This window comes from Neovison vison, chromosome 2 (assembly GCF_020171115.1).
Source record: "Neovison vison isolate M4711 chromosome 2, ASM_NN_V1, whole genome shotgun sequence".
NCBI lineage: Eukaryota > Metazoa > Chordata > Mammalia > Carnivora > Mustelidae > Neogale > Neogale vison.
In genome coordinates this window covers 9,294,192-9,313,153 of record NC_058092.1, presented here as the reverse complement: position 1 = coordinate 9,313,153, position 18,962 = coordinate 9,294,192, and the positions used below count along the sequence as shown (strand labels likewise).

The following is an 18,962-nucleotide window of genomic DNA, read 5'->3' as shown; positions in this document are numbered from 1 at the left end:
AAAGAAATTGCTGTCAGTCAAGGTAATTCTACCCCAGATGAGCAATAAATATGCTCCCAGCTAATCTTATGGGGATTTTATTGGCACCTTGGGGGCAGAGGTTCCTTTAACCCTCCTCACCCCCGCCTCTCAAAGCAAAATCCGGCTCCCCAGCTGTTCCCCGCCCCCAGCCACAAGAAGGGCTCGGGCAAGACTAAGAAAGTGCAGCCTAAGTGAAGACAGAAGGCGTCTGGGCAAAGGGCGGGAGCGGTTTCCTGGTCCTACCTGGAGGCAGGGGCTGACCAAATAGCCTGAAATAACCCCGGGTCCACCTGGTTGGATCAAAGCGCGCGCGAGCTCCCCCGGGCCTGCCCCGCGCGCAGGACCCGGCACCTGGCCCCGCGGGCGCCCCCAGCTCGGGGAGGGGAGACCGCGGCCCGGGCCGGGAGGAATGTCTCGGGGAGGGAGCCGGTTCGCAGGAGTCGGTTCCAGCGTGTTCGAGTTACTGCTGCGAGCCCTCAGGGACACCGCCGGCAAGTCCCGGCTTGCAGAGAGGGGAGCCAGCCCGGGAGAGCGCGAGTCGGAGCGAGCCCGTGTGCGCGCCCGCGCGCGCGCCCCGCACTGCGCAGGGGGAGGGGAGGCCGCGGCAGCCACTCAGAGGAACGGTAGTGAAGCCTCGGAACAACTTTAACTGTCAATCAGACTTAATGGGGTATTAAAAAATGGGGGGGTTGGGGGGGTGGAGGAAAGGGCAGCCCTCTCGCTCCGCGCCGCTGCTGCCCCGGGAGCGAATGAATAAGGCGGCGCTGACGAGGGCGTCCGATCCACACGCGCTCCGCTCCCGGGCCCTCTCCAAGTTGGAAAGGACAAAAAGAAGGCAATAAATGCTAACGAGGGAGAGAAAGGGAGCCGGATCGAGCGGCAACTCCGGGCCTCTGCTGGGAGAGGGAGGGCGAGAGCCGGAGCGAGCGAGCGCGCGCGAGGCCGAGCCATGCACGTAAAGAAACTGACACCCGGACCCCCCACTTCTCCTGCACGTTGCTGGCAATCAGATCGCGTTTAAGCAATTTCCTGAGCCCAAGAATAGCAATGAGTCGGGAGACTTTCGCGGGCTGAATTGGGAGCTCCAATCACTCCCCCCCCCACCGCCTTTTTTTTTTTTTTTTTCTGGAGAAGGGGTGGGGGGGGCGCTACAATTTGGAAACGGCTTTTTTTTTTTTTTTTTTTTTTTAAATCTTGCACTTTGAAACCGCGGGACTGTAGCAGGGTGCGCGCGTGTGGTTGGTGCCTCCCCCCCCCCTGCCTAAACTCCTCTGTCAGCCTGTAAACATTACCTGAGAATTCCCCAGCCGAAACGGCTGCTGGGGCAAGAAACTTCTTGTTAGAACTTTCCACCTCCGGCTTCCCCTCCAGCCTCTTACTGTCCCAACCTTCTCAGACGCTTTTTCTCCTCTCGAGGAGGATTTATCTTTATCTTTTTTTTTTCCTTTTTTTTTTTTTTTTTTTCCCCTCTCTCACCCGGTGTTTTGCATTTGGGACGAGGTGATTTCAAGAGTGGCCAGGTGGGACGCCTCGCTCCTCCCCCCCAACTTCACTCAGTTTATTTATTATTGTTTGGGGTGTTTTCTTTTCTTTCTTTATTTTTCTTTCTTTCTTTCTTTTTTTTTTTTTAATTCCTGTTTTGCTCGGTCCGGGGAGTTTCGCCCCCCTGCCCGGCTCCGCGGCGCGGAGGATGGTGTGGAAATGGCTGGGCGCGTTGGTAGTGTTCCCTCTGCAGATGATCTATCTGGTGGCCAAAGCAGCCGTCGGACTGGTGCTGCCCGCCAAGCTGCGGGACCTGTCGCGGGAGAACGTCCTCATCACCGGAGGCGGGAGAGGCATCGGGCGCCAGCTCGCTCGCGAGTTCGCAGAACGCGGCGCCAGAAAGGTACCGGGCACTGCGACTCCAGGGGGTGGGGGCTGAAGGTGCGGGGGACGCCCACCTGCTGCCGCGGCCGAACCCGCCCCCGGGAGAGTCGCCGGCCACCCTACTTCTCGGCGCCACCCGCGAGTGCTGAGCTAGTCGGTTTCACCTTGTAAATTTCCCCGGCACCGGACTGTCTTTTTTTGGCAGGTCCGGAGCCGGTCCGCTCCTTTGGGGTCGGTGGCCGGCTGGCCGTTCACCCCCCACCCCGAAACCGAGGAGACCCACCCATTTCCCACATTCCCCTCTCCCGAAGGAAGGTGGTGTGTTTTCCCCCTTCGCCCTCCCCCCATTGCCACCACCCTTGGTGAGTGCAGGGTGTGTGCGCTCCTGGGTAGAGCTGGGAGCCGCCTGCTAGCTGGCTTCGTATTTTCCTTGGCAACCCGCTTCCCAGCCCCAACCTGGGCGGCTGCGGCTCTGGAGGCACGAAGAGAGGGGATACTCGGTTTGGGTCTGAAAGGGGGAGTGGTCTTGGATGTCTAGCCGGGCCTGAGAAGCACTCCCACGCCCAGGTGTTTGGAAATCTAGAAAGAGGGGGACAGCGGTAACCAGCAGCTGATAAAGAGCCCTTGTTCTCACCTTCAACCCTGTCCCCTCCCCCCAGATGGGATTCCTCCCCATTAGAGGAGGAGGTGGCACTGTGGGCAGGGCCCTCCTGCCCCTGGGCTGCCTTTAGCTTTTTGGTGGTTACAGCATCTCTTCCTTCTGGTTTTCCCAGACCTGGTGCCTGAGAGTGGGGAGGGTGAGCCGGCTGTCACCCAGCTCTGACCCAAGCCAGGCTGACTCACCCGGTGACTAGAGCAAAGGAGAGAGAGATTGGAGGCTGGCAGGCCCGACTGTCTCCAGCCGGCCCTGTGAGGAGGAAGAGCAAAAACAGGGAATTAGTTTGAAACTTCAACTGTTGAGGGGGGGGCTGCGGGTGAAAGGGCTGGAGAAGCCAGCTGATATGACAGGGAGCCACATACCTAGGGGATTAAGTAAATATGTACTGTAGAAAAGCAAACCTGCCTGTAATTCCAGGTTGCTTTTGTTTTGTTAAATACTGCCCCGAGATTTACAATTCCTCCGGGGTGGCTCAGACTGGGACTGAACTTTGGAGCCTGAACTATCAGCCAAAGCCGATGACCGATTAACTCTTCCCCTGCCGGGCCAGCGTAGGGGAGGGGAGGACCGCGGTGGCCCAGCTCGCCCGGAGTTGGCGGTCCCTGGCTCCTGCTTCTCCTTGGGTGGTTTGGACAGCTGCTTGACCTTGTAGTTGGAAGAGTCGTTCGGAAGTGTTTTTAACCCTTGGACACACTGAAAAAGGAGAAGTAGGAGTTGTTCTCAGCAGTTTCATTTCCTTGGGGTGATGCCCCGTCCGAGGGCTCCCCAAAGCCCTTTGTGGAGGGAGATCAGGAGGTGTCCTTGTAGGGGTATGTGGGGTTGGGGACAGTCGCGTGTGATTGTCATTCCTTAGCTGTCTGCGTCCCGCAGAAACTTTCTTCAGACTCTTCCAGCTGGCCCAAGTCCTGGTCTCTTTTACTGCTTTTGTAACTGGCTGCAGTAGGCTTATGAAGAAGAACTCTTTTAGACAATCTGGAAAAACTTGACTGACTATAAACAATCCTAAATTAAAGAAGTATATGCCATTGGCGGTGGCAAGGACTGGGGGTGGGGAGGCTTAGTAAAATAGCGCCGAGGGACACCCTGCAAGTTCATGCATTGGGAACCCTGTCCTTCCTGACTTGGAAAGGACGTTCTCTTCCAGGGAATAAACTCGGGGCCATTTAGAAATATGTCTCAAATTGGCACCGCGTCTCCAGAAACGGGATCCATGGGCCTGTGAAACTTCCAGTGCCATTCGTGCTGGGTTTAGTCATCAGCCCTCAGGATGAACCAGAGCGCTCCCTATAACTCTTAACTGTCTGACCAATTACTAAAGCTACTTTTTAATGAGCCCTCCACTTGCTGCCACGGTGGGGAATTTGGAATCTGCCTGAGTCCGTCTGGGGCCAATGGAGAGGGCCCTGGGACGATCCTGAGCCTGGAGTGTTTGGGGGGCCCCCTGGGCTTGGGGACAGAGGGCCCCGTATTGTGGAGTGGGGAGTTTATGGGGCCTGCTGAGCACGTTGTGCAAACTGTGGGCTTCAGGGTGGTCGTGGATGGGCTGCCGAGAGCCAGGGAGAGTGGCACCAGCCACAGCTGCAGGGATGCCAGTGAGACAGGTGAACTTGCTGAACCACAGATCACTGTCCTTCTCCCTGTGTTGGAAGGAGAGGCTGCTTCTGAGAACCCTTCCAACTGGATTTAGGTGGCTTTGGATCTAGAGGGGGAGGTCCCCCAAAGGGAAAGAAGTAAGGAAGGCCAGAGCCTCTGCCAGCAGATGGCATACCCAGAAGAGATGTCAGGTCACCTTGGGAAAGAATGACAACCCAGTTTCCCATAATGCTCTTTGGCAATATTTGTGGGTGGGGGTGTGCCTTAGGCTGCAAAGGTGACCCAAAGGAGTGTTTTCTTAAAGGGTCACAAAGGCTCCAGGAGTTGGAAAGTTGGAGACCTCTGTCCTTACCCCACAACATATCGAGGTAAACTGAGGCGGGGCCGGCCCTGGTTAGGGGTCTCCAAGGGGAAGGCTCCTACTTGGTTATTCCCACTACAATATTTTTGGTTTTGTTTTCTGTGCTCCCCTGGAATTCCTCCCAAGAAAGCATCCACAGAGCTTGGGCCTTCCCCCCATCCCCTCAAGGCTCCTGGCTGGCTAGTCGGCTGGCACGGCCTCCAAAGTCTTTGATGTTGACTGGGTTTTCGCAGGGGCCCCGAGGAGGAGGAGGAGTGGACTGTTGGTTTGGAAGTTTTTGCAGTGACTGTTCCAGTTTCTGTTCCGGTATGAGGCAAGGGGCTAGATGCAAGTCCTGCGCTGTGATTGTAAGCCTGTGGAGGCAGGGGCGACACATGAGGACCCAGTCCAAACATAAAGGACGGGTACAGCCCGGACTCAGGGACCCATTCATTTCCAGGAGGCAGGATGAGAGCTGGCTCAGAGTTGCATCTGCTTGGCTGGTACTGAGTTATACTATGTAGGTGGAGAGTCTTGTTCCTGAAGCAGCTAGCCAGGAACTAGCCCTTTACGTCGATTTGTGAATCCTGTTCCGCCCCATACGTTCAGCAAGTCCCATCTCCTTCCCATTCCTGACGCTGGGGCAGGCCCAGGCCCATCTATGCCGCGATGACCGTCTAGTTCACCGAACCTGCTTGAGGGGTCTGTCAGGTGTTTGGCACAGCACTAGGCCTGGAGGGGGGCGGGGGGTGGGTACAACAAAGATGAAGAAAGACCCAGAGACACGGCTGGGTGCTCAGGGTCAAGGCACAAATTACAGCGTGTGTTCATTTCTTCTGGCCACCGTAATAGATTACCACTCACCTGATGACTTACAGCAGGAATTCACTCTCTCTGAGTTTTGGAGGCAGAAGTCTGAAAGCAAGGTGTTAGCAGGACCCGACGGGAGACTCCGTCCTTGCTTCTTCTTGTTCTTGAGGCTCCTGGAGCTCCTTGGCTTGGGGCGAGACCTCTTTGGTCTCTGCGTCCTCGTGGGGCCTTAACCACTGTCTCTGTCGGATTCTGTGCGCTCTCCTTGTAAGGATACCAGTCAATGGGTCATGAAGCCTCAATCAGTAATGAACCTTAACTAATTACATCTCCAAAAACCCTGCTTCCAATGACATCACAGTCAGAGGTTCTAAATGGGCCTGAGTTGCTCATTCATGGGGGAGTGGGGAGGGAGCACTGTGGAGATGTTAATCTCTAACAGAGGCTCACAGAAGGCTTCCTGAAGGAGGTGGCATTTGAGACAAGAGTTCCAAGTAGCAGGGATGTGAAAAGGTCACTCCAGGTGCAAGGAAACACCTGAGCAAAGACTATGTGCCCCCCTGGAATCAGGGAAGGGAGGCAGAAGGCAAAGAGGGACAACATCGTAGAGTGGGATGGGGAGCTGGGGGGGGGGTTGTATCTCAGACCCTGAGTCAGGCCAGTACAAATGAGAACAGGAAAAAGGAGGAGTAGAGAGGACAGGGGTCCAGACAGGGATTCCTTTGGGACCCAGAGCCACCAGCGCGACATAGCTTATTAAACAATGATGGGTGGAGGTCCCAAAAAAGGGCGTGCTGTGGGAGATGGCAATGGCGCATCTCCTCTGCCCTCACCCTGAATGCAGACTCAGCTAGAAATTTCTGGGAAAAGGAACAGGCTCCCATTTGATGGTGGCTTGAAGCAAGAAGGTAGCCACCTGTCCTACCACAGCATCTAGGGAAAGTGTTTCAGCTTGGGGCATCAGGACCTTGGGGCATTGGACCATGTTATGAATGGACACACACCTCCCTCTTACTGCCCCGCCCACTTCCCCTGGGAAGCCAGGCGGCAGAACTCTGAATCCGTGCCAGCTGTGGCCCGGCTTCTGTGGGGTTCCCTAGACCCAGCTCTGCTACAACCCTAGGAAAGTAACTGCCTTCTCTCGGCGACAGCTAAGCAGCACACCTATAAAATGAGAGAGGCCACAGTGGCCCCTAAAATCCCGACATGCCTTAAAGTTCTTGTATCACAGATCAGCCATCCCAGGAAAGCAGCAGATTACCAAGCTCCCCGAGCTGGGAGGGGAAGACTGATTCAGAATACGGTTGTCCTCTTCCCGGCTGATCTCAGCCTTTCTTGCTACTCCTCAGATGCCTCTGACAGAAAAAGCAGCAGCTCAGTGTTGGGAAACATGCGGGCGGTGGATGGGCGGCTCATTCCCATGCTCAGCTCTCTCCACAGCCTCTGACAGCTAGCTGTCGGCCATGGGTTTATTTTAACTCTTATAGGAGATAATAGTTTCAACCTGTTGCTTCCAGGGCATGGACGGGTCCAAATTCCCCACCCAGCATATCCAGGAGAGCTTCCAGCTTATCCTAAAGTCACCAAATTGTCTGTTAGGGCTTTAGAGCATGCTCGCTAGACAAGTTCACGTTCAGTCTATAGCCTGTCCGCGAATTCTCACTTACACTCGGGCCCTCCTGGGCTTCAAGCTTCTCAGAGCCTCTGGCTCTGATCCCTGAATGGACCCCTCTGATCGCTCTATCCTTGTGGTTACTTTCCCTGCCTCCTTTCCAGCTTGTTACTTGTCAAGGTCATCACTAAGAAATGATCTCAGCCAGATTGAGGAGAAGGTAGACCTTGGCTGTCTCTTTCTACCTGAGAAAGCTCTCTGGTTGTCAACAGTCGCTGCAACTTGTCCCGGAAGGACCTTGTCCCAACCTGCCGCCCCCATCAAAATCCCACAGAGTTCTGGCCATCAGTGCAGAAATGATTCCAGACCCAACATATTCTCCTTTGCCCTTGTTCAAAAGCATGACCGCACCTAGAACATTAGAAGAGGCTCGCCTTGTTGTTGCCTTCAAAAGACACAGTCTAAAAATACACCAAGTATATAAGATATTTGAAAGGAAACATTTGAAACATATTATTCAGATGAACTGTAAAGGTCAGGAAAAGTTAAAGCCAAAGGAAAAGGAGAGAAGAGAATCTGTTTAGACACTAGCGTTCTCAGATGGACACACGTCCATGGTCGGACCAGTGCGGGAGGGATCTGAGCGCCAACAAGAAAGAAGACTCTGGATTCCCAAAAACAGAGGCCAAATACCAGACCGGGCTGGCAAATGAATGGTGGGTGGGAACTCATTCATTCGTTCACCCATTGACTCCTTGATTCACTCAACAAACGGCGGCACCTTCTGTGTGTCCCATACTGCACTGGGGACACAGTAATAAGCAAAGCAGACAAAAATCCCCAGCCGTGTAAACAGCAGAGAGTTTAGTGAGGGGGACAGACAGAATATAAACAAGAGACATAAAAGAGCACATTGGGTCGTATTAAGTGCTAAGCGGAAAACGAAAGAGGCAAAGCAGACGGAGAGGACATAGTGGGGAAAGGAGCTAGTAGCAGCATTCCAGGCGGGGCAGGGGTGCAGGGTGGGGGAGGGAGAGGTGCAGGGCAAGGCCAGTAGCGGGGAGCTTGGGGGTGGGGAGCAGGGCGGGCAGGTGGGAATCAACAATCTCATGAACTGGATTTGACTCTGACTTGGCTCTGACGCTGAGGGAAGCTGGGAGCACCTGGAGGGTTTGGGGCAGAGAGTGCCAGATCCAACCCAGCCGCAGCAGGATCACAGGCTGCAGGGAGCAAGGGAGGCGTTGTCAGGCGGGGGGCGGGAGGCGGGGGACTGGCTGTTAGGAGGCCAGCGCAGACTTCCGCAGCCCCCTCAAAGAACATCACACCAGACTTGCCCTGCCTTCTTTTGAGAGCCTTCCAGAGCTCAGGGATTTGGAAGATGCTGGTGATGTCTTCCCTTGTCTCTCCAGTCAAATGGAAGTGAATGGGCCCAAAGGGGGCTCTAGGCTGGAGTTGCCCCTAGTGGGGTGGGTGGGAGTCCTGTGGGACCCGGGGCCTGGAGTCCGCTGGGGAGACCTGCTCTCCTCCAGGTCCTGATCTGTTCTTGCCGAAGCCTTAGGCAAAGAATGCCGACCAGCTCGAGGGGGACCTGGCTCCGGGTGACGGTGACTCTGCCAGACGAGTTCACCGACTCAGCGAGTTAGACCTGGGAGCTGGCGCAGAGAAGCACATAAACGAGGTTCTCTCCTGGTGGCACCTCTGGGCTGATGGGACGACTGTCTCCAGGTTGCCAGAGCCCCTGATGCTTTGGAAAGATAAGCCAGCCCCAGCAAGATGACTTTAATGGTAATAAAGATGAACTCTCCCCCACCCCCCCGCAAAAATAAAATAAAATAAAAGCAAATGTATTGGTGCCCAGAGTGAAGGAGACACTTTTCTGTTCCACTTGGTCGAAGGGCTTCTGGAGAACTGTGGTCAGTATTGGTCAACACTTCGAGAGGGTCCTTGAGCAGCTGGAGCGTGTCCAGGAAGCGGGGTCAGGATGACAAGAATGAGAAGCCGTGGCTTAGGTCTGGTGGCAGATCCGTGGGGGTTGAGTTCAGGGTCCTAGTCCAGGTGGGATGGCGAGCCGCGCCAGGCCGTGGGAGGGCTCGGGGCTGGAGACTGGGTCCCGACCCAGCAACACCTGCTTGCCTTCTGGAACTCTCTGTAACCCAGCAGGCTGCTCTTTGAGTATGCTGAGAATTCCTGCGCTGGGGAGGAGGTTAGGTTCTGCGCGAACCCCTGGGTCCCTTCCACCTCTTAGGGTTCGTGCATCATTGTTGGCAGAGTGACCTCAGGGAGGACAGTGACCCAGGCAGGGCCAGAAGGAGAGGATACCAGCCTCCATCAGCCAAGGCTCAAAAGAGGACAGCCCTTCTTCACCTGACCTCCCCAGTGGCCTTCAGAGGTCCTGTCATTCCTCTGCTGGGCTTTTCAGGGTACCAGACAGAGGACAGATAAGCTGTACTGGAGTCAGCAGGGTGGGCGGGGGATGGAGCTTACGGCCCCTCTACAGAAATAGTTTTTAAGCACGAGTAACAATAGTTGCCTACAATGAACGGGATGCTTGCGAAAGGGTTAGGGTAGTCCGTGGTTATCTGTGTTTGCTTTAAGCAACCAGCAACACGGTTGAACTTTATTCATTGGATAACCTGGGGAACACCTCAAATATGCAAGGAGCCAGCCTTGCAGGAAGAGTGAGTGCCAGCAGCTTCCGGTTAATTCCCAGGCCACCCAGCTGGATCCTCCCGAGTGACCTGGAGGGTTGATAGTACGGGAAGGGAGCAAGCAATCACTGTATTAGGGGAAATCTCAGAAGACTTCCTGAAGGAAGTGACAACTGAGGGAGTTGTAGTCAGTCTCAATCTTTTGCTGTTTGTAGACCCCTTTGAGGACCTGAAGAAGGTATAACCCCCCTCCTAAAAAGAACACACGACACACGTTTTTAAACTTCTACGGGGTCTTTGGATGTCCCTGATGCCTATCCCCACCACAGGTTAAGAAATTTGGTGCTAGATCTAATCAAAGTCCATCTAAGTCCCTCGGGCTTGGATTCCAGTGGAGGACTAGAGCTCACAGCACAGGCAGGGGCCCCTCTGGGGTCCTGTGACTCAGAAGCCAGAGCCAACCCTGGGGGATAGCACAGATCTGTGACCCGTTGGCTTAATGCCAACACTAGTCACTCGAAACAGGCCACCCGGCCCAAGCCGTTCTGACTCGGTTGGGCATCCCTGGCTTTGGAGAACGCAACCTTGAATTCCCTTTTCAGTGGCCTTTCAGGGAAGCGGCTGGAAAAGCATTCTGATTGTGAGTGATATGATTACTTTGTCCAGATTTGAAACATACTCCTGGGGAAGTGCTTATAGATCACTGTGTTCTATCTGTATGCCTCGTTCTACAGGCCTCTGGCCCCTCTGGGCCCCACAGCCCCCGAGGCAGACCCCAATACTACTTGAGGTTCTAGGACCCAGTTTTCAGACTGAGTTCCAGAGCTCTGAGGGGTTTCAAGAAGGTGGGACCCCATGGAAGGTGGAAAAAATAGGGTTCGGAGGGGCCCCCGCCCCCACTTAACTAGATCAGCTTCACGTCGATCTGTTTAATACTTTTGAATTCCACGTAAAATTCTTGTGTGCATTTTGAAAGAATGCCATTACTCTAAAGAAAAAATAGAGCTTAAAAATAGCTGTTGTAGGAAACGCTCGGCACGCGCCCCTCTCTCTGGTCGGTCCTCATTGGGTCTCCCACTGGTCATCTCACTGGGTCCCCAATCTGCGGCTCTTTTTTTTTTTAAAGATTTTATCCACGGGGAACCTGGGTGGCTCAGTCTTTAAGCGTCTGCTTTCAGCTCAGGTCATGATCCCAGGGTCCAGGGTTCGAGCCCCACATCAGGCTCCCTGCTCGGTGGGGAGTCTGCTTCTGCCTCTGACCCACCCCCCCCGCGTGCTCTCTCTCTCTCTCTCAAATAAATAAAATCTTAAAAAAAAAAAAAAAAAGAAAAGAAACCCTAATTTCTCAACCAGGATTGAGATGGCCTCCCAAATTCAGCGTCTGGCCCTCAAGTCATGTGATTTGGCCACCCCAGCCCCAGAGCTGATCCATGGGCTGCGTCTCAGCCGCGTCAGTGGCTATGGTGTTTGGAGAGGCAGAGGCCAGCCCACTGGCCGCAGCACTCGTGCCTAAATTCAATCCCATAAATACATAGGGGGCCTCCCAGCAAACTGCTGTGTGACCTCAGATAAGGGACTGTATGTCTCTGGGCTTCAATTCCTTCATCTGAAGAACGAGGCTGTGAAGATTCAGTAAAGTAACATGTGTGAACCTCCCAGTCCATGGGAGCGAGGAGACAGACGGAGGGGAGACAGACAGACGGAGTGGGGAGCCAGGGGCAGTGCGGGGGGTACAATGGACGCTCCCCAACCATGGCTCTTTACCTTTTGCTTGTTGAACCAGGTGCTCTGCTGGGCACAAGGTGGGGGGGAGGGGGCAAAAGGCAAAGAACGTGCTGGTAAAATCCGTGCTGGTTCTGACTCCCCAGGAAGGCGGTCATTGTGCCCAAGCCGCAGAAACCCTCAGTGACTTCAGCTCGTGACCTTTTTTAGAGACAGCGGAAGCCTTTCCACAGGGAGGGCTTAAAGCCTCGTATTTTCTCTCCTCCTGGAGGCCTCCAACCCTGTTAAGATGGCCGGTAATGGCCGTCCCTTTCCTCATGGGCAGGGATGGTCCAATGCAGGCCCTTTTGTGGCCGAAGAATAGAGACTGGCCAAGGGCTGGGCCTCTGCCCTGCTCCCTGCTGCCCACTCCCCTGCAAACCCACCGGCTTCCCCTCTGTGGGTACAGCAGTCCATTTTCATCTCTGCGTCCAAGTAGCTCACATGGACAGGGGTGGGCAGTGGTGAGGCCAAAGTCACAGGTTACCATGGCAACTCGGCCCGCTTTGCAGCGGCTTGTGGCCACGGGTCTTCTCCGAAAGACCGGGAAGAGCCCCTGGGAGCGGGGGACAGGTCTTCTTACTCACCAGGTGCCCTCAGCAGCCTGGCACAATCTCAGACACAAGGTAGGCGCATAATAAATGGGGGTTCCCTGAGCGAAGGCATGACCCACCGGTGCTACTAGCGAGAGCCTGTGTCGCCTGAGGCTGGGCCCAGGGACCGTTCTGAGCGCTGTGGAGGCAATCAAGTCATTTGCTCCCCACAGGGAGCTCCAGTCTCGTGCTGTTCCCATCCTCTCTCTCTGCTGGTCAGGACTCTGGTGGTTAGTAACTGTGATCACTCAGCTAGTAAGTGACCCAGCAGGATTTAAACCCAGGGTGTCCTCTTGAATCACTGAGTTTTGGTGTCTCTTCGGTCATCACGGTGTGGAACAGAACGGGTCGTGTGGACCGTGCCTAGCGGACTCTGTGCCGGTGCCTTTGGTAGTGAGAGTCTAAATGAGTCAAACCACAGGAACCACAGCTTTCCTGGTGGCGGGTCTGGAGGTGCCCTTCAAACGGGTTTAGACTCTTGTGACCAAAAGGTCTGTGGGCAGGTCTACTTCTGGGCGTGGCTTCAGGGGCTTACATAGCGATGCTGTCAGGATTTGGTCTCTCTTTGGCCAAGCCTCCTCTGCGACGGGGCTGCTCACATCTGCCCCTTGCTACCTTAAACACCGCCCCCCCAACCCGCCCCAGCTCCCAGTCCAGGGGACAGACCTGTATCGTCTGCTCAGCAACTCCAGAAGGGGACTTGAGCCTCCCTGGCTGTGACAGGGTTGAGCCTGAAGCAGACACCAGCAATGGGTCACAGGCCTGTCTCTGAGTCAGGGGTGGACCAGTCCCAGCCAAGTCACAGCATTTGAGAGTGGGGAGGTGGGCTGCTGTGGGGACAGTGGGAGTGCTGTTACCAGGACCAAGGGCTTTGGGAGCAGATGTCCGGGACTCTCTGGGGAAGGACCAGTCCGGCGTTTAGTCATCTCAAGTGGAAAGTTCCAGGAGATCCAGACCCACCTGTTAACCAGTCCTCCCAAGTCTGGTTCTGCAGACATTATCAGGTCATTTACCTAACACTCAGGAGCTAAAAGGGCAAAATGGTTCTTCCAGGGTTGAGCTGAAACCTCCTTGCCCTCTGCGAGGGTGTAGTTCACAAAGAGGCAAAATGAGCAGCCAGTCAAGGGGACCTAGCGGGTTGTCAACAGACCTTCTTGGTGACCTTCTCTAGAAGCTTCAAGGCCACTGTGATAGGAAAGGAAAGCAAGCTCCTCTGCTGGGTCACTGTTCATGGTGGTATTTTCCTGGGTGTGAGGAGTCGGTTCTCCCTCCTTTCTGGCTACGGGCAGGTGAGCCAGAGGGAGCCAGTACTGGGTCCTTCCAGGGTGGGAAGAAGAGTGTCTGGGGTCCTAGAGATATGAACTCCCAGGACCAGGGTCCTCTGAGAGCCCAGCCAGTCTGCTCAGCCTGCTCTGACCCTCGCGGGCAGGTCAGCAAGGGGAGCTGGGGCCTGCGTGACCACAAAGGGCAGTGCGACCTTCCTGCGGGGCGGGCAGACCTGCCAGGCACGCCCACATGACGTCAGGCCTCCCTCGGCTCCCACACCCCCAGTCCTCACTTCTCACTTGGGACGGTGGGTGGGGGTGGTCCCACCTCACCTCTCCAGGCCACTTCCCTGAGAACACGCAGCAGAGTGGCTCCTCCAGGCCCCGGCTGGGAGCAAAGGGGGCCGGGACCCCAAGCACCCCCTGGGCTGGCAGATCCATTGTCCTGTGGAGGGGGTGGCGGTGCACCTCTTGAGCCTTGTGCGCGTGTGTTTGCGCGTGTGTTTGCACACACACCCACGTCCATTTGTTCTGCCAGCCCCCGCAGCCCGTAGAGAAAGCAGTTCAGATTTTTAAGCTCGAAAACCAAGGCACCAAACGTCTTACGTTGGCTCTTCCGCTTACATGGCCAAGGGACCCCGGGCAAGCTTCGAGTCCTGCCTGTCTGAGTCTCAGTCTCCTCATCTGCAAAACGAAGACTCGGTGAGACCATGTAGAGAAAGTCCTGAGCACAGAATCGCTCTGTGCGCTGGCCACGGTAGTCAGGCTTGCGATCATGTTGGACTTTCCCCTCCGACCCGTCCCATGCTCTCTATGAAAGCATTTCTTGAGGACTGTTCTTTTTTATTTTTTTTTTTAATTTATTCATTAGAGAGAGAGAAAGCACACACATTGGAGGGAGGCGGGCAGACTCGCTGCTGAGTATGGAGCCCAGTGCGAGGCTCGATCTCATGGTCTCATGACCCTGAGATCAAGACCTGAGCCGGACACTTAATGGCCGGAGCCATCCCGGCGCCCCAGTGAAGACAGGTTTGTGTTAGCAATGCTGATGGGTGAGCCGCGGAGGGGCTGCTGTGGCCCTGGGGGCCCTCCGACCGCGGCAGACAGATGGAGTTTCAATCACAGCCCCTCTGGTCCGTGGCCTTGGTCAAGTCCTTCAGCCTCTGTGTCTGGGCTTCCGGTGGGGGCTCTAACCCTGTCGCCCCCTCAGTGGCTTGAAACAGCTAGCCTTCATGCTCTAACGGCTCTGGAGGTCAGAAGTCCGACCCAGCTGGGTCGCACTGGGCTGAAGTCAAGGTGTCCGGGTTGATTCCCCTCTAGGGGACGATCGATCATTATCCTTGCCCTTTCGCCTTCCAGAGTCACCTGTGTCCCTTGGCTCATGGCCCCTTCCTCCATCTTCACGGCCAACCTTTCCATGCTTACATCCTCCCTTTAGTCCCCCTCTGCTGTCCCCCTTGTCCAGGTTGAAGGCCCCTTGTGATTTCACTGGGCCCCCCTGGATCATCCGGGAAAATCTTTCTATTTCAAAGTGGGCTGATTGGCAAATTTAATTCCATCTGCAACCCTAATCCTCCTTTCCCACGGAAAGTAACACATTCACAAATTCTGGGGATTAGGACCAGGTGTCCTGGGGAAGCTTTCTTACCCACAAAGTGACAGAGCAAATCCCAACCTCTCTCCCCTGGGGGCCATTGGGAGGATTCCCAGAGATGGTCCTACATGCTTGGCAGGGGCTCCGAAAATGCTGGTTGGCCCCGCCCAGAACACCTGCTGAGTACAAAGATCTGTTCCAAGGGCCCCCCAGAGTCACCAGGGATGGAAGATGTCACAGTTCCCACCACAGAGAGGCTGGCATTGTGACTGGGGCAGTCCGTTGTGTAAGGTTTGCCCTTGGAGAGCAAAATAGAAACAGGGGACTTTTATTGACTCTTTTCCCTGGGTGCAGATTTGATAGGAGGGAAGGACATATGCAGGGGACTCTCCTAGGCCCCAGGGATCAGGAGGGCATGACAAGGAAAAAACATGGTTCTGGGTCCCAGCCTCAGTCTAGTTGGGGAAATGGACCAGGGACCCTCAGCGACCGTAGGTGTGATGCATGTTTGCATGGGCAAACCACGGTGGGAGCCAGCAATGGGCACAGGGGAGGACTTGCCAAGCCGACTCTGACTTTGCTGTCCATACAATTCTTCCTGTACTCGAAGTGACTTAGAGGGACAATCTCGTTTGCTCCTTAGAGCAACCCTATGAGGTGGGAACTACTCCTGTCCCATTTTTGGAATGAGAAAACTCGGCTCAGAGAGGCTAAGTCCTCGCCTCATGTCACACAGCAGCCCTGGTCATGGGATTGGAGGCCAGGCAGTCTGGCTTCTGGAGAAGGAAGGCTGGAGGTGGCCAGGCTGGGGTGGGGTGGGGAGGCCCTCAGGGGAGGTGGAGATCGCAGAAAGCAAACACCCCCAGGCAAAGGGGAAGAAGGGAGCCGAGTGTGGCCTGGCTGGAAGGGAAGTGGGCCGAGGTGGTGGGAGGTAGGCAGGACAACCCCTCATGGGCCTTGGTGGCCATGGTGCGTGGTTGGGACTTATGGGGAGAGCACTGGGGAGTCACAGAAGGATATTTACACAGTGCAGGACCAGACTGGGTTCCTGGAAGGGGAGGGGAGGCTGGTTTTCCGGCAGAATTCTCCACTTTGTACAGGGCTGGTACTGCGGGGAAACCCCTCTGCCCAGCTTCCTGGGCCACGTGAGGCCCATGCAGGTTTGCTCCCAGCATCCTGGGCCAGGCTGGCTCCCGCTGCGGTGTCCCCCAGCCCTCAGCCACAAGGGTCAACTCCACGGTGTTTGACCTTTATCCCGCAGAGATTAAACCAATTCCTAATTAATAGCTTGTAGGATTGATAGTTACCTTGGCATAGCTTGCAAGTAATTTAAAGCTTGTCCTCAGGAGGCCGGTCCATAAATAATGCTTAATTAGCTGGAGATTTTCCTGGGACAGGAGCTCAGGGACCTCCGAAGGTTTGGTTCGGAGGGAAGGGGATGCTGAAAGAGATACCCCAGTGGAAAAAATCTGCCTTTTCTTTTCCAAAACCACAGCCACATTCTCACCTCCACCAGTAGCTCCCAGAAACCTTGCCAGGATTGGTCTCCCAGCTCTGCCACTCCTGGCCAGGCCCTTGACATTTCCAGGACCTCAGTGACCCATCTGTAAGATGGGCCCATAGCTCAGGTCTGCAGTCCCTTGAGGACTTGCTTAAATGTAAGGGTGCAATTAAAAGGAAAAAAACAAACAAACAAAACAAAAAAACAGACCTTGGAGAGTTTGGATTTGAAAACTGAGGCAGAGGGGTTGGGTGAGGGGTGATTTGGCATTGAATTCCCCTGGGTATTGCTCTCAGCCACCCTCTCTGGAATGGCCCTGGCCGGCTTCCTGGGTGGGTGTGGCACCTGTGCCGGCATTCAGGGCCTCCACACTCAGGAGGGTCCCGTTCTGAATGTCCTGCTGTTGCTGTCTTGAAATTCTCAATAATTTTTTGAACTAGGGGGCCCTGCATTTATATTTTGCATGGGGCCCCACAAATGACGTGGCTGGTCCTTGTGATAGCCATGATTTCATTCATTCATTCATTCATTCATTCACATACTTGCAGGCACCTGATGACTGTGCCAGGTGCTGGGAATTCATCCTGAGAACCTACGTTCTAGAATGTGTGTGTCGGGGGAGCAAAGAACTAACTTAAAATGTCAGACAGTGACAAAATGCTGTCAAGGCCATAAAACAGGTGATGTGAGGGAGAGAGATTTAAATATTAGCTTCAGTGATGGGGAAGCTGGTGTTAAGCTGTGCCTTGCTGCGTTCCTGGGGTCCTTTTTAAACATCTGCGGTCATTTCTAGCTTCCCCAAGCCCCACAAGGACTTGAATTAGTGGGGTCCGAGTAAGGGAGCCAGTGTGGGGGCTCCTTGGGCCCGGGGGACTGTTTACATCTATCCCCACAGCCCCCACCACTCCCAGTAAACCCAGAAGGCACGTCTGGTAGGTGGGTGAGGAAAGGCCCCGCCTCGGTTGCTCTGGGGTGGCTCCAAGTTCTAGGTCAGGCTGCTGCCTCTGAGGCTGCTGGCCAGCCCCAGCGGCCTGATGAGGGCTTCTCGAACTTTTGACCTTTCCACCCCAGCACAGGGAGGCCAGTTTCGATTCTCCCCACTTCCCCCGGAGGGAGATGGTGAAGCCCAGAGATGCCAAGTGACTCATCCAAAAGTCACACAGCAAATCGACTCCAGAGCACACCGCTGGCCTGCCGGCCCCGGTCAGGCTGCCTTCCATTCCCAAGGGCAGTTCGGACACCTGGCACTGCCAAGGGCAAGCAGTCCAGGGTTGCTCTGGGAGCTGCCTGGAATCCGCGGCGGTCCTCTGCTTATAGGGGAGGTGGGGAGTGGCTGGGGGGCAGCCCTAGGGACCCGCTGGCATCCGACGTCACCTGGAGGAAGATCCTCAGTCCCCAGCACTTCTGCTTCCTTCAAGACCATGAGCTGCCCAGAAGGCCATGCACCAAGGCAGGCATTTCCCCCAATCTGTCGGGCAGAAAGCCCAAAGCTGACCCCAGAGGCCCAGCCCTCGGCGCTGGAGACACCCTGAGGAGGCAGGGGATGGGGTCCCCCGCGGAGAGGCTGACCCCAGCTGGGTGGAAGCTGCCAGCCCCCGGGGATGCTCCGGAGGAGGGAGGCTGCGCTCCAGCTGGGCCAGTGCCTGCCTGGGTGGGGGGGCGGCGGAGGGTTCACGCTGCGGCCAGCAGACTGGCTGCGTGTTGCAATGTCTGGTGGCGTTCGCAGCATCCTGTCCGTGTGTGCAGCTGGGGTAACCTCAGGCCGGCGCGGACGAGCCTGTGTGGCGCGCAGGCCTCGCGGCCTGGAGGCTGCTGGCACCGCGCATCTCATTTACAGCTCCGGGTTCAGCCTGGGGCCAGCGGCGCCCCTGACGTCAGGGGTTTGTTTACCGCTGGGCCGCGGGGAGGAAGCGCGGGCGGTCCCTGCGGCTGGAGGGGGACCCCGTCCACCCCCGCCCCTGCCCCGACCCCAAGCCGGCCTCCTCCCCGCCTCCCCCCACCCCGCTTCCCCCAAGCCCCCACCCCTATCCCCAGCCCAGCCTCCTCCGCAACTTCCCTCCGCCATCCCGCCTCAACCGCGCCCCCACCCCGTCCCCAACCTGGCCCTGCTCCCCATCAGTACCCCATTCGCTCCCCATCCTGGCCCTCCCACCGCCCCTCCACTCCACCCCACCTGCACTCCTACCCTATCCCCAACCTGGCCCTCCTCCCCACCTCCCCTACCCTCTCCCCATCCCCGCCCCCGCACCCCAAACCCTACCCCGGCCGCGCTCTGGACACCACCCAGACGTCCCTCCTAACCTCCTCACCTCCGGGACCACAGCCCCCCAATCTACTCCCACTCCCCTCCCCTCCCCTTTCCCTTCCTTTTCCATGGGCCAAATCGGATCCGGCCCAATCCCCCACCCAGGACTGCGGCCCAGCCCCGTCCCCGTCGCACCCCCTCCCGGGACCCCCGCGGGCCCCCAGCCTACGCCCGCCCCTGGGCCCACTATAAGAAAGACTTCCTGGAGCCTCCTGCCAGACCCGTTGAGGTTTCGCCCGGCGGCTCCTCCTGCCACCCCCTCACCCCATCATGTGAGCGCAGACTTGCCTCCCCGCGCGGAGCAGGCCGGCGGCTCGTTAGCGGCGGGGCAGGGCCGCGGCTGCCGGCGCTTTGTTATTGGAAACTGGTGTGTTTACCAGCGGCGCGCTACGTGG

The 18,962-nt window shown here is 56.3% G+C and overlaps 1 protein-coding gene across 1 annotated transcript in view; it reads left to right on the top strand.

Moving 5' to 3' along the window:
* Positions 1 to 641: 641 nt before the first annotated feature.
* The window catches only part of DHRS3 (dehydrogenase/reductase 3), a 37,567-nt gene continuing 19,246 nt past the window's right edge, over positions 642 to 18,962 (top strand). The window contains exon 1 of the mRNA XM_044237200.1: positions 642 to 1,906. Within this exon, the coding sequence (XP_044093135.1) occupies positions 1,712 to 1,906 (195 nt within the window). The 5' untranslated portion in view covers positions 642 to 1,711. The remainder of the gene's footprint in view (positions 1,907 to 18,962) is intronic.